Source organism: Sinocyclocheilus grahami, unplaced genomic scaffold (assembly GCF_001515645.1).
Source record: "Sinocyclocheilus grahami isolate Dianchi unplaced genomic scaffold, SAMN03320097.WGS_v1.1 scaffold150.1, whole genome shotgun sequence".
NCBI lineage: Eukaryota > Metazoa > Chordata > Actinopteri > Cypriniformes > Cyprinidae > Sinocyclocheilus > Sinocyclocheilus grahami.
The window spans coordinates 984,094-998,334 of record NW_015505329.1 but is presented as its reverse complement, the minus strand read 5'-3'; the positions used below and the strand labels follow the sequence as shown (position 1 = coordinate 998,334).

The window sequence follows — 14,241 nt, the reverse complement described above, 5'->3', positions numbered from 1 at the left end:
GGATTTCCCCTGCTCAGGGAGTAGGGAGCAATGGACACTGTGTAGGGACCATGTCAATCGGAACACAGTTCATGCACGGAGCTCACTTCTAACGAGATGATGATGTGCATCAGGTGTGTTAAGAAAGAGAGACGTGCAAAACATGCAGAGCGGGGGTACGCGAGGACTGGAATTGAGAACCGCTGGTCCAGGACAATTCTTACAAGTACAACACAACGTAGCTGGGTGCCCCGGACAGAGGCCGAACGTCTCCGCCGGTGTGCCTACACTCATAGAAAATAATGTATTTGAATTTTAAAGACGTGGCGCGAAGCGACACTGCGCTTCTCGTCCGGTGTGCGACCACCTGAAACGCTGTTTTTCACCTCCGTGCCCAAACGTCTTTGTTTGGGCTTCCGAAAGCAGATGATGTCAGGAAACAGTGGTTGCAATTTATTTTTTAACTCTGTCCCTGAGCATTATAACCCCAATTTGCTATTGTGTGCTGCGCATTTTACTGAGGACAGCTTCCACAACATGAGGGAGTACAGTGCCGGATTCGCCAAAAGCTTTTGTTGAAAGACGGAGCAAGGGGGCGTGGCAGTACTGAAACACCGTCTAAGCTGTTCGCCAATCACAACGCACTGGGACAGCTAACCAATCACAACACATTTTGTTTTTCGGAAGGCGGGCCTTCATCAAAGCCGGAACTAATCGATCCGTTTGTGCCAGGCTGGGGAGAAAGGTATTTTAATAATGTAAATTATGTGAAAAATAATGAATTTTTCGAACCACCAAGCATGAGAGCATGTTCTAGTACACCCCCAAAACAAAATCAAGACTTCGTAAAAGAGCATAATAGGACCCCTTTAAGTCCCAAATAAAGTCTAGATCCAAAAATAAATAAGTAAATAAAGGGAATGGATAAATAAAAACAGAAATTACAGAAAAAACAAACAAATAAAAAATGAGAAAATTAAAACTAAATAAATACATTTAAAGAAATAAAGAATACTTAAACATAAATGCATAGAAAGGAAATAAAGCAAAATCAAATAAATAAAAAGAAATACGAGAACACTGAAATGACAAAGCTAACTAAATAAAAATTAATAAAAGGGTATAGATAATTAAAAAGATAAATAGAGGAGAAAAAGAAATTCTACGACAAAAATACGAGAACAACAGGGAAATAAAATAAAATAAAAATATTAAAAAGATAAATAAAAAGAAATACATGAAGAGAAAACTACTAATAAAATAATTTAAAAAGGTACAAATAAGAAATACAAAAAAGGAGAATAAAAGAATGAAAGGATAAACTAAATAAAATACAAATAACAAACAGGAATGAATAAAATGGAGAAAATAGAGAAAAATAAAAAAGAACAAAGAAATGAAATAAAGAATAGAAGAAAATAAATATAAAGAATAAAGAAAAACAGGAAGTGAAATATAAATAAATAGAGATAAAAAGTAGAACAAAAAGGATAATTAATAAAAAATAATAATATTTGTGAAATAAAAAGCTAAATAAATATTATAAAAATAAAATAAATATTTATAAATTTATAACAAATAAATATTCATATAAAGTTATCTGAAGCAGCTTTTTGTTTAATCCACAGGTTTATCAAAAATTCTGCATTACAAGAAAAAAAAGAAAAAAAAAAAGAACTCAATCACTATACACACAGACTGTTAACGTGACATGCCGCCCACCGCTAGCTAGAGTGCAGACAATACAGCAGTGTCATTACGTCAATGTACCCCTTAAGGCAGGTTGATCTGACATATCTGAAACTGCAAACAGCACAGCTTGACAAGTCCTCGATTTGCCCTAGTTTTGTCAAGCTCGACCATTCAGGCATTTTTTTTAAAGGTGCAGTAGATCAAATTTTAATGTATGGTATTTTCATGGAAAAAAAGATGAGAGGAATTCATATCCTATTTGAGTTGGTGCGACTTATGTCACCGTTGAGGATACCGGCCATTTCTGTTGAAATTAGGCATATGATTTAGGAATGCAAACTGCCAACACAGCGGCAATTCTCTTTGATATTAAATAGTGATGGATGCGGGTCATTTGGTTTATATGTTTCACCTGGGGACCGGCGCGCGCGGGGCTGTGTGGAGGCGGAGACAGGAAGGATATGATCGATGACAACAGTAATTACGGCAGATTTCAGCGTGCTTGATATAGGAGCCGTTGTGGCGACCTGATCGTGACCAAGTCGCTGGGGTCTGGCCTCATTTACGGCGCCGTTTGAGTGCACCCTTTACATTTCTTTGAAAGGATCAACCATCCTGTCAAACATGAAGTGCTAATGGTCTAATAAACACTGAAGTCTCACTGGAGAAACATCCCCCTGACTGCAGTGTGTGTTTTGTTCTGGAAGAAAGCAATGTTTTTCAAAGTGCTAATGAGGCAAGAGCAACAGGCAAAAGGCGTAGAGAAAAAATTCTATATTTCACAAAAATAAAATCATTTACGCACCATGAAGCCATTTCAAAACCAACCACGACTTTAACCCAAAAGGAGAAGTTAAAGGGATCATATGACGTTGCTAAAAAATAACATTATTTGGTGTAAATACCTCAAGTGTGTGACAGAAATGTTACGCCCCTTACCATACTGTGACGCCATCTCCCGGCGCGACGAGACAAAACCAGTAAAGCCCATTACAAACGAGGCATTTGTTGCATCCAGTGAGGACATAATTACTGATTATAATGACTTATACTGTCTTTTTACGAGTAGCGTTGCGTATCGTGCTGCGTAAACATAAAACCATGTCTGCATTTGTGATTGGAGAAACGACAAACAACAAGTGCTACTCTGCACTGCTCAAAACTCACATTTGAATCATCAGTGGCAAATACTTTAAAAATGTGAAAATGTACTTACAGTCTGTGAGTCTGAAAAGTCGGCATTGTAGTCTACTCTCCCAGGATCGGGAAACAGTCCTCCATAAAATACGCTGCACACATCTGAATATTTGGGTTGTACTGTTCTGGAACAGTGTTGTAAATACAACTTAACCACTGATTTCTAGTCGTGTCCTCTTTTGGACAGTTTCACTTTCGCAATGAAACACACAGTGTCTCTACAACAATACTACAGCGAGAATAAAAGTTACACCTTCTTTCTTTGCGTGAACATTTGGGCGGCATTATGCAAATCTTCCCACACAGTGACGTAGACATGTGGGGGCGTGTTTAAACGAGGCGTTTTAGGAGGGCGTGGACGAGTCTTAACTTTTATAAGTTTTTCAAAGTGCTAATGAGGCAAGAGCAACAGGCAAAAGGCGTAGAGAAAAAATTCTATATTTCACAAAAATAAAATCATTTACGCACCATGAAGCCATTTCAAAACCAACCACGACTTTAACCCAAAAGGAGAAGTTAAAGGGATCATATGACGTTGCTAAAAAATAACATTATTTGGTGTATTTGGTGTAATGAAATGTGTTTATGCGGTTTAAGGATCAAAAAGCAAATTTTCAGTGGAAAATTGACATTTTCCACTGAGGGCGTGGACGAGTCTTAACTTTTATAAAGAATATCTCTTTAGGTTTGAGACTTTAGTCTTTGCAACTTCAGGGATCTTATCTATTCCCGAACAGCTTGTAACACTCCAAAGAGAAAGGAAAACTTGAAATCGCATCATATGACCCCTTTAAGTAGACTCATGTGCTCTTTTCCATCCAATGAAAGTGAATGAGGGTGGAAAATCTGATTAAAAGTTTTTCTTCACATTTCAATTAGAGAAAATAATAAAGTTTTGATTGATCATTTTATAGTGCTATTTTAGTATTAAGTATAAACTACTATAGTATTTATCAATTTTTTATCATGTTTCATTTTAGTTTTAGCATTTTTATGTGCTTTTGTAATTTTTACTAGTTTTTTTTTTTTACATTTCTATTTAATTTTTTTCTTGGGAATACAGTTTTAATTGATAATTTTATAGCGGTGTTATTTTAGCATTATGAATATGCAATTACAGTATTTATCAAGATTTTTAATTAGCTTATATTTTTATATTTTCAGGTTTCATTTTAGTTTAAGTCAGTAATTTTGTTTAAGTTAGTACATTTGTAGTCATTTTTAATTTTGTCTTTTATTTCTAGCTACTTGTATTTTTTTTATTTGAGTTTTATTTTTTGTAATTTTAGTACTTCAGCTTATTGTATTTCATTTTGTTGTCAAGGCAAAATTTCTGATGCTGTCAAACTACAAAAAAGAAAAAAAAAAAAAAGAAAAAAAAAAACAAATGCATCCTTAAATTACTGCATAACTGAAACGAATCCATATGCATGATGCGGACTTCATCTTGCACTGGCTTTGTTGGTTTTACTTTCAAAAGTATTGATTACGAAAAGCAGTTTTCAAACACAAAGCATTAATATCAAAGTCCCTGCATTTCCTTCAAGAGTGCGTGTGCATCCAATCAACCTCTTCTGGACCTGCGCTCTTATTCTCAGGCATCTAATTAGACATTTCAGCCACTCTAAACAACAACTCGGGCTGAAATGGCACTGCAGTATGCACTTTAAAAAGCCAATTAAAGAGGGAGTGACGGCGCATCAGATCGACGCCATTGAGGAAGAAACAGACAAGAGAAAGCAAATGTACCTGTTGCTTCTGCTGCTGCTGTTTGCTGAGGTTGCGGCAGTATGAATTGTACTTGACAATTTCTTGGCTCATGCCGTCCACGCGGTCCATCAACAGTTGAAGGCTCTTTTCCAGGTGGTTACTATGGCAACAGATTGACAGATAGTTTAGTCAAACAAAGTTGGTAATAAACGGCTGACTGCACATCAAAGCGTAATTGCTCCACAGTGATCCTCCACTCAATTAAAAACCCAAGATGACAGTAGCATGATGTGCCTGATAAGGATGACTATCTGCTTTGAATTTACATGGATGAGGGAGACGTCTAATTGTAGCATGTGCTGATTTGCGAGGGGGCCACCAAGTATCTCCAACTAAACCTTCGCCTGATAGATCGGCTCTGTTCTAAACTCATATGACTTCCGTTCCTTTTCGGGAAACCTGTTTGAAAAACATTATTATAATGCTCAGTTGTTGATACTTTTAGGGCAAAAAAATGACATTTTACCTTTACATTTTTGCCCGTTCCTCATCTTGAAAATATAATGCACACATTATACAGGCCATTTCTATAGGGTTTTCCTCATTTTTGGAGCCTCATTCACTTTCATATGGAAAAGTTGACTTGGACATTCTGTGAAATATCTCCTTTTGGATCACACACACGTCAAACGGATATGTCATTTCGGATGAACTATCCCTTTAAAGCCTTTTGTATTTTATCCAGGCATTTCAAACTAATTGACATTTTCCACTGAGGTGCTTTCTCTTTAGTTAACATCTGTAAACTCAGTTTTCAGCCCAAGACCATCACAGATTTTTCAATTTTTCTGATTTACTATAGCCAGAGCATTTCTGTCTAGGAAGAGCAAGCTCTCCAAGGTAGAGAACAAAAACAGAAACAAACTTTGACAAATGTGCACCGCTTCCGTCATATTCTTAGCGTGACAACATGTTATCATGGAGCGACTTGAAAAATAGGGTTTGGCGTTATCTGATTTCAAGGGTGGCCTCTCTTCAAATGATCCTGTTTTACTTACACAAGGTCAGACATAAAACAACTCCATACAAAATGAACCCAGAAGCGTCCACGCTCCTCTTTCTGTTTTCAGGTGGTGCTCAGAACTCATGTTTACTCAATGCCTATAATACAAAAAACCTGAAAATGTCAAGGGCATTTTGGCTGATCTGTCAGCCTGGCAAAATTATGAATCTGAAGCGGGTAAGGATTGTAAATTAGACGGTCCTCCTGAACCCTAAATAACCATCTATTGACCGGTTTTATCTCAGGCAGAGAGTCTTGTCAGCCATTTATGGTACGGGTCATTCCTTGTATGCAGCACATTTTCATGTCCCATCATATAAACTTGATAAAATACTAAATTCATAATGTCAACAATTACGTTAGTTTTCTTTTATCGCCATATAACTATTAAGTGAACATAAGGGAGACTTTTTAAATAATTTCACTCTTTAGGTTTGACTGCATGTCATTTTTGTCATGTCCCCAGGTGCTGCACTTAAGTCTAACATGAAAATCTGGGAATTTATTAAGAAACACTCTCAGAGTTTCTTCATATCGGAATTAGAACAGTTTCAAACAAAACTTTCTTGGGAATACGGTTTTAATTGTTTAACTTATAGCAGTGTTATTTTTGTATTGTCTATACACTATTATAGCATTGTTGAATATTTTGATTTAGCTTTGAATTTTTTATTTACAGTTTAATTATGAAATGTGCGCTTTTGTCTTTTTTTGCCATTTAATTTATTTTTATTTCAGAAAATTCAGTTCAATTGCAACATTTGCAATTTTAAGATTTTTAAGTCTTGTCAATGAATGAAAACTTTATAATAGGTTTTAGTTAACAATAACAACAGTGATGACTTTTGGGGTTTCCAGCCTCCTCGATATCACTTTCTAGCCCGTTTAAAAGCCAATTTAAACTGCATCGTCCTCCAGGAAGTGACATCATTTTGGAGGGAAACCACTATTACCATTTACTTACGCTTGTAAATTGTAACTATTCATTATCAATAATAAAGTTCATGCATCTGAGCTTGACCAGAACATATTTCTGAAAGTCGCTTTAACAAATGCATCCTTAAATTACTGCATAACTGAAACGAATCCATATGCATGATGCGTCAGTTTCTTGCACAGACTGATCGTTTCGCTTCATAAGACTTAAATATATCATCAGGAGCCATGTATTAATTTTGTCTTGATGTATATGCTTTTGATGACTCTCAAAGTGACTAGCATTTTATGAATGAGGACCATGGTTTCAGCTAAAAATCGTCTCCTGAAAAAATAAAGTCACCTACATCTTGGATTAAAATTTTTTTTTTTTACAGTATAGAACAGAAGTCATCTAATGTAATTCCAAACCTTTCTTTGACTCTTTCTTCTGTGAAACAGAACATCTTAGCCACTCTTTCAAAATAAATAACAGTGATTGAAGACACTTCAAAAAGGAAGCAAAAGCACCATAGAAATATCCTAAAAATGGTTTATATGACTCATGCGCTACATTCCAACACTTCTGAAGTCCTACGAAAGCTTTGTGTGCGTAAAATACCACAATTTAATCCATTAAATCACTGATTGCTCCTCTAGTGAGCTGTTATCCATTGTGAGCAAATCAGCCAATCATTCAGGGTGAACTGGATCAACCAACTCAATGAAAAGATCCAACCAACAAGCAATGTTTGGTTCACAAATCAAAAAGAACTACATTCGACGAATGCACCAAGGAGTTTGACTTACTTTTAAGCTATTGTATGGCTTCAGAAGACACAGAATCTAGTGAACGAGCACCTTTGCACCCTTTAGCCCACATTTCATTGTAATTGCACAGAAAAAAAAAGTGACCGGCACAGTCTTCCTCTGTTTCACAGGAAAAAGCAGCACTTTGAAATGACATTATGTGCAAGCAAATGAGGACAATTTTCATTCCTCTAACATTCATCATTACATGCTTTCAAGTCTCTGTGTTTTTGGAGTGACACATCTGCTCTATAGACCTATTGGTATTTGCCAAGAAAGGAAAGGGCATATCTGTACACGAGACGACCGAAATTACATGCTGAATACATTATCATTATCTGAGTGCTGATGGGAAGGCTGAATGATTTCACCAGCAGGGCCTATTAAACCCACTAACTCCTGGGATGTTCTGAATTACAAAAGAAAGACTTACTCAAAATGGCAAAGATTGTGCCGACTCATAAAGCATTAACTATAAAGAGCAAAACACCTGCTCACATCCCAAGTGTTTAGTCTATCAATTAGTCTGATTCGGAAGAGGGGCCTGAACAGCTGCATCTGCTGGGGGAGCATAAACAGTCAGAAAAATTACATTTCCAGTTCCTACCTTCATTAAAGAGGACCAATCAGAGAAAAAAAAGAAGTGATATTTCATACTCTTTTGAAATAAAAGAGATCAATGTGTAATGTAAATCAGATTTGGGTGATATAGCTAAAACATCATCATGTTTTCCACCCTTTTGATGCAACATCTTGGTGTTTATCTTTATGCTCTGATTTCTTTTCAATCAGAGGAACCAAACAGCCCCTGTAGCCTCAATGTGTCTAACACACAACTATTACACTGCTGTTAAAATCCAGTTTAAAAATAATCAAGGCATGCTTTCAACACTAAATATACAAGAAGACACTACTGTTCAAAAGTTTGGGTCAATTGTTTAATGTAGTTAAACAGTAATGTGAAAAATGATTTAAAATAATTATTTTCTATTTTAATATATTTTCAAATGCACTTTATTCCTTTGATGCAAAGCTGAATTTTCAGAAGAGCAGTCAAAAAAATTTGAATTTCGAATATTCGTCGAATTTAAAATAAAAATCCACCTTCAAATGCAAAAACGTTGCACTTGAATTTTAGGTGTCCGTTAAGGAGGCAGCCTTATCAGTGGCGCACGAGATGCGATGACAATGTAAGTGTCACTGCATTATAATGTTTTTCTTAGCCTATCCAGTTGAAGCCACTAGATGCGGCGCTGCTGCGTTGTTAATTACAAATATCGCGAGAAAAGAGAACATCAATTGCAGGAGATGCGATGACAATGTAAGTGTCACTGCATTATAATGTTTTTCTTAGCCTATCCAGTTGAAGCCACTAGATGCGGCGCTGCTGCGTTGTTAATTACAAATATCGCGAGAAAAGAGAACATCAATGCGAAGAAGATCTGGTTTACGTCAAAACTGAAACCAAGCCGTTCACACAGAACGCAATGCATATTTGCGCATTTTCTAGAGGGACATCTTTCACCATTGCACTCGCGTCTCGCACAAAAGAGCCGCATGTTTAGAAAGCCATGCAAAATTAATGCAAGTTCAACTTTGAAAAAACATTTTTCGAGACTTTATGGCAGGTTTTTTCCCCATCCCACTACAGCTCGTGTTTTTAAATGAAAAATGTACTCTGTGATTGGTGTTCGGCTCTTTGTATTAAAAAGGTCCTATTATGCTCTTTTACAAAGTCTTGATTTTGTTTTGGGGGTGTACTAGAACAGGCTCTCATACTAGATTTTTCGAAAAACATATTTTACATTATTACAACACCTCTCTCCCCAGTCTGGCATGAACGGCTCGAATAGTTCCTGTATCAAATGAAGGCCCGCCTTCTGAAATACGAAATGTGCTGTGATTGGTTAGCTGGGCCAGTGTGTGTTGTGATTGGTTAGCTGGGCCAGTGTGTGTTGTGATTGGTTAGCTGGGCCAGTGTGTGTTGTGATTGGTTAGCTGGGCCAGTGTGTGCTGTGATTGGTTAATTGGGCCAGTGTGTGTTGTGATTGGCAGCACTCGGCACCTGGTCGGGAAATGCCATGCCCCTTACCATAGCCGCCTGCGAGCTTCAGTGTAAATATTGCGTCAAAATCAAATCAATTTGAGCACGATTTAAACCCGGATGATTGTAACCACTCTAAGTTCTTCTACCTTGAGAAAGCTAGCGAGTCTCCGACATAGTGATAACACTCGTTGCCTTCTCTAGTGCAGCTCAACCAGGTCTCGTCCCATTCGTCGGTATTTATGATATCACAAATCCCGGAAAATATGCTTTGTAGTCCAAACGAGTCGTTCGTTGTAGTTTTTGAAAATGATTTCTGTTAAATAAAATATCTCCTTTTGAATTGGACTTTGAGCTTTGTAACTTTGCAGATCTTTTTTATGCTCAAACAGCAACATTACAGACTAACTAAAGTTGAAAAAGCATAATAGGACCCCTTTAAACTATGCATACATACATGATGCCGTTTTGTTAAGTGTTGTTTATACAACTTAATTATAATTGGTTTATAAACATTTTAAACACTTTTTTTCACAGATAGTAGTATTAACCTGATGCTTTGAATAAACGTGCATTAGAAATATTTTGCTCAATGCGCCCTCTTGTGGCCTCAGGAGGGAAGCCAAAAGCTTTTCTTCACCGCAACTGAAATTATGCATTTTAAATTCGAATATAATTCGAATTATGATAATATTTAAGTAAAAAAAAAAATTGAATTTAGTTTTTCAGCCATTTTGACAGCCCTAATTTTCAGCATCATTACTCCAGTCTTCAGTGTCACATGATCCTTCAGAAATCATTATCATTTGCTGATCTGCAGCTCAAAAAACAATTCTGATAATTATTAATGTTGAAAACAGCTGTGCTGCTTCATATTTTCATTGAAAAAAACATATTTTTGTTTTTCATGATTCTTTGATTAATAGAAAGAAAAGCATTTATTTGAAAAAACACCCCAACTGAAATTATGCATTTTAAATTCGAATATAATTCGAATTATGATAATATTTAAGTAAAAAAAAAAATTGAATTTAGTTTTTCAGCCATTTTGACAGCCCTAATTTTCAGCATCATTACTCCAGTCTTCAGTGTCACATGATCCTTCAGAAATCATTATCATTTGCTGATCTGCAGCTCAAAAAACAATTCTGATAATTATTAATGTTGAAAACAGCTGTGCTGCTTCATATTTTCATTGAAAAAAACATATTTTTGTTTTTCATGATTCTTTGATTAATAGAAAGAAAAGCATTTATTTGATGCATTTCCTCGGTCAACTTCCTGGGCGAAACTGAGCCATGGCAGAGAGGCTTAAAAGACACGGATTGACGAGATGAATCAGCAAATGACAAATCTTTTTCCCAAAATGAGAGCATTGAACACAGAGTTCAGGGCAGGGGTGATCCTGACCTGCTTGACAGATTGAGCAGCTCGTGCTTGTCAGCCACCATACTCTTCTCTTGCAGATCCAACAGGAGCACGTTTATGAGATGAGAGTTCTTGATGACGATGGGGACTTCCTCAAGCATGTGCTCATAGCCAACGCAAGCCTTCTTCAGCCTGAGAAATCAGAGAAACTGTATCAATACCAAAATATTTATTAAGAAAATACAATACTACTGTTCAAAATATACTTTTTAAAATAAATGAATACTTTTTTTTTCAGCAAAGATGCATTTAATTGATCAAAAAGAGACATTTAGAATGTTACAAAAGATTTCAAATGAATGCTGTTCTTTGAAACTTTCTATTCGCCAAATAATTCTGAAAAAAGCATCACGGTTTCCACAAAAATTATTAAGCTGCATCAAAAATGTGAAATCACTGCACTCAACCAAAACTTAGCATGTGTAGATCAGTAAATATAATTACTTCAAATGAAAAAAGCAGGATCCACACTCACTTGTAAACTTAATGTTTTTTGGATTTTTTATTATACAAAATAGAAAAAAATGGATCATCAGGATCATATCGACACTGAAGACTGGCGTAATGATGCTGAAAATTCAGCTTTGCATCACAGGAATAAATTATATTGTACAATATATTAAAATAGAAAACAGTTATTTTAAATTGCAATAATATTTTAGAATATTGTTTTACTGTATTTTTGATCAAATAAAATGCAGCCTTGGTGAGCAGAAGAGAATTTTCAAATTCATAAAAATTTGCAGACCCAACATTTTTGAACTGTTTTTGTTTGTGTCCTCACTACCACTTTCTATGTATGTATGTATGAATGTTTTCTTTTTGCCCCCAAAACCACTTCCCATCTTGTTAATCTTTTGAAAGAAATATATATATATATATATATATACATACACACACACACACATACATATATACAGTATAAATATAAAAAAATAAATGAAAAGTTTTTGTGCCCTTGATACCACTTTCCATATTGATAATCTTTTGCAATAAATAAATATAATATACATAAATAAATGTATAGTTGTGTCGTCAATACCACTCAATACCATCTTGTTAAACTTTTGTACGAAGAAATATAAATAAATAAAATAAAGACGTTGACATAAGTGAAACATCAGAATAATTATGTCAGGTGTACAATGTGAAGGCAACTATAAACAGCTAAATAGCTTTAAGACGACAAATCACAGTTCAGTTTGCAGATATTAAAATGACCTCATCACTACTGGTTACATTTTGAATACCGTGTGCTCTATTATTTTAAGAAGGAAAAAAAAAAAGTGTCTAAATCTAATCTACCACATTAACATCCAACATCCAGTAATAAACACAGCAGTAAACAGGGTCCAAAATGTTTTACGATCTGATCATTCAAAACACGGAACATAAATACTAAGCACATTTGAAGTACTTCTAATTTCTTTTCTAAATGCTAATGCGTCTTGATGCATCCCAGACAAAACCAAAAGACTGCCTACTTACGTCAATCATCTATTGCACTTAAATAAGTGTTTAATCGTTAAAAAGAAAATAATGATTCACATCAAAACCATTTGGAATTGTGGAATATCTAAATTAAATGAATCTATGTTCGAAACAACATGTTTGCAGTGAGATTACAATTTGAGAAGCAGTGTGCATGCTTTTTATGCTCTCTTAACATACATCACACACTGATGCAATAAGTAGACATGAACACAGAGACCCTCCCCTCGATTCAATCAATGCAGTTGAATGAGACACACGTTATTACCAGGTATAAATGGCAATCTGTCTTTTAGATGAGCACTTGTGTCATCTCATCTCTACAGCAGTTAAGAGGGGCACTGGACCCTCTGGCCCGGGCCACGATCTGTCATTTCAATGAGTCGGTATGTTCTGCAATTCAAGCAGAGTTGCAGAAAACTATGGAGGAGCAGAAGAATATTTGAGGAATATCGATATAGCGCTGCCGCACAGACCCTGAGCACAGATTCAGATTGATATTCTCTATGAATCTGACAAGCGATCTGTATGCATCATTCACGATGACCCACTATGTTCAAAATAGAGGCTTATTTTCATAATCAATAGTGTTGCTCCTCTTAACTAGTTGAATATTCAAGAAGCAGAGTGCAATGATGAGCGCCAGCCTGAGAGCGTGAAAGCAAGCCATAGGAACATGTTTGATGTCAACATGAACCAGTGCAACCCATTTTACATCTTTAATCTGACATGTTTCCGAGTGAATACAGATATTTGCAGACGTCAGTTAGAAAAAAAATATCAATTTCTTTTTGTTTTGTTATATAAAAAACAAAAGCATGGAAATAATTAAATAATAATAATGAGGGGTGTAACGGTTCACAAAATTCACGGTTCGGTTCAACAGTGGCGTCACGGTTCGGTACATTTTCGATGGGGGGGTAATTGCTTGCGTCGCAATGTTGGAAATATTTCTGTTTTAAACCATGAAGGCGAGCCAATGGATATCACATAAGCAACGTGCAAACTCAGAAAGTGAAAGTAAAAATGGAATGACAGAGTAATGATGGAGCTTTTGGCATCTGACGCCGCATTAGGGATATGCCGGTATCAAATTTTCATGTTGCGATTAATTGCTAATGCTTTTATCACGGTATACGATATTATCACGATATTGAAATTTAGTTTTAAAAAAGTGCTGTCATAATACAGTATAACAGGTTTGATAACTTTTTCTTATAACAAAAATAACTGAACATTTAAATGCAATAAAGCAATACAGAAAAATTTATAAAGTTAAAAGTTTTACACAGATTAAAGTGCAAAAGAACTATAAAGACCAATAGGTATCACTTTACAATAAGACCTCATTAGTTAACCTTAGTTAATGCATTAACATTCACAATGAGCAATAGCTACACTTGCTACAGAAGTTATTAATCTTTGTTTAAAAAATACAAGTCTTAGTTCATGTTAGCTCATTAAATAACACAGCTGCAACTTTCGATTTTAACAAACTGTTATTAAATATTGGAATACCTAACACTTAATGAATGTTCAGAAGAATTTTTCATTGGCAGTTTATGTTAACTAATGAAGCCCTAATGTAAAGTGTGACCGAACAATAGAGAATCAAAACACTTTCAAACAATATCTAGGGCATGTTGCAGTCCAGATTAAAATGTAAAAAAAGTTAGAAAATAAATAGCCTATTAAGTCTAAATATTTAAGTATTTGGCGCTGTGATGAACATCATAGCAAATACACAAATCTGAATGGCTGTTTAAATCATTTAAACATGATTCAGAAACAGAAAGTAGTGCAGCTGCTTTGTTTACAGGGTTTCCGGGGTAACGGCTGCATTAAAATTTATCATTATTATTATTATTATTTCTGCAGTTTAGCGCCATCTGCTGTCAGAGAGTGAAAGTGC

The 14,241-nt window shown here is 35.5% G+C and overlaps 1 protein-coding gene across 1 annotated transcript in view; it reads right to left on the bottom strand.

Annotated features, from left to right (window-relative positions):
- Window positions 1–14,241, bottom strand: part of LOC107592121 (eukaryotic translation initiation factor 3 subunit H-A) — a 76,319-nt gene that overhangs the window by 4,111 nt on the left and 57,967 nt on the right. The window contains exons 5-6 of the mRNA XM_016281506.1: window positions 10,821–10,970; window positions 4,618–4,738 (exon numbers count right to left, since the gene is read on the bottom strand). Of these exons, the coding sequence (XP_016136992.1) occupies window positions 4,618–4,738; window positions 10,821–10,970 (271 nt within the window). The remainder of the gene's footprint in view (window positions 1–4,617; window positions 4,739–10,820; window positions 10,971–14,241) is intronic.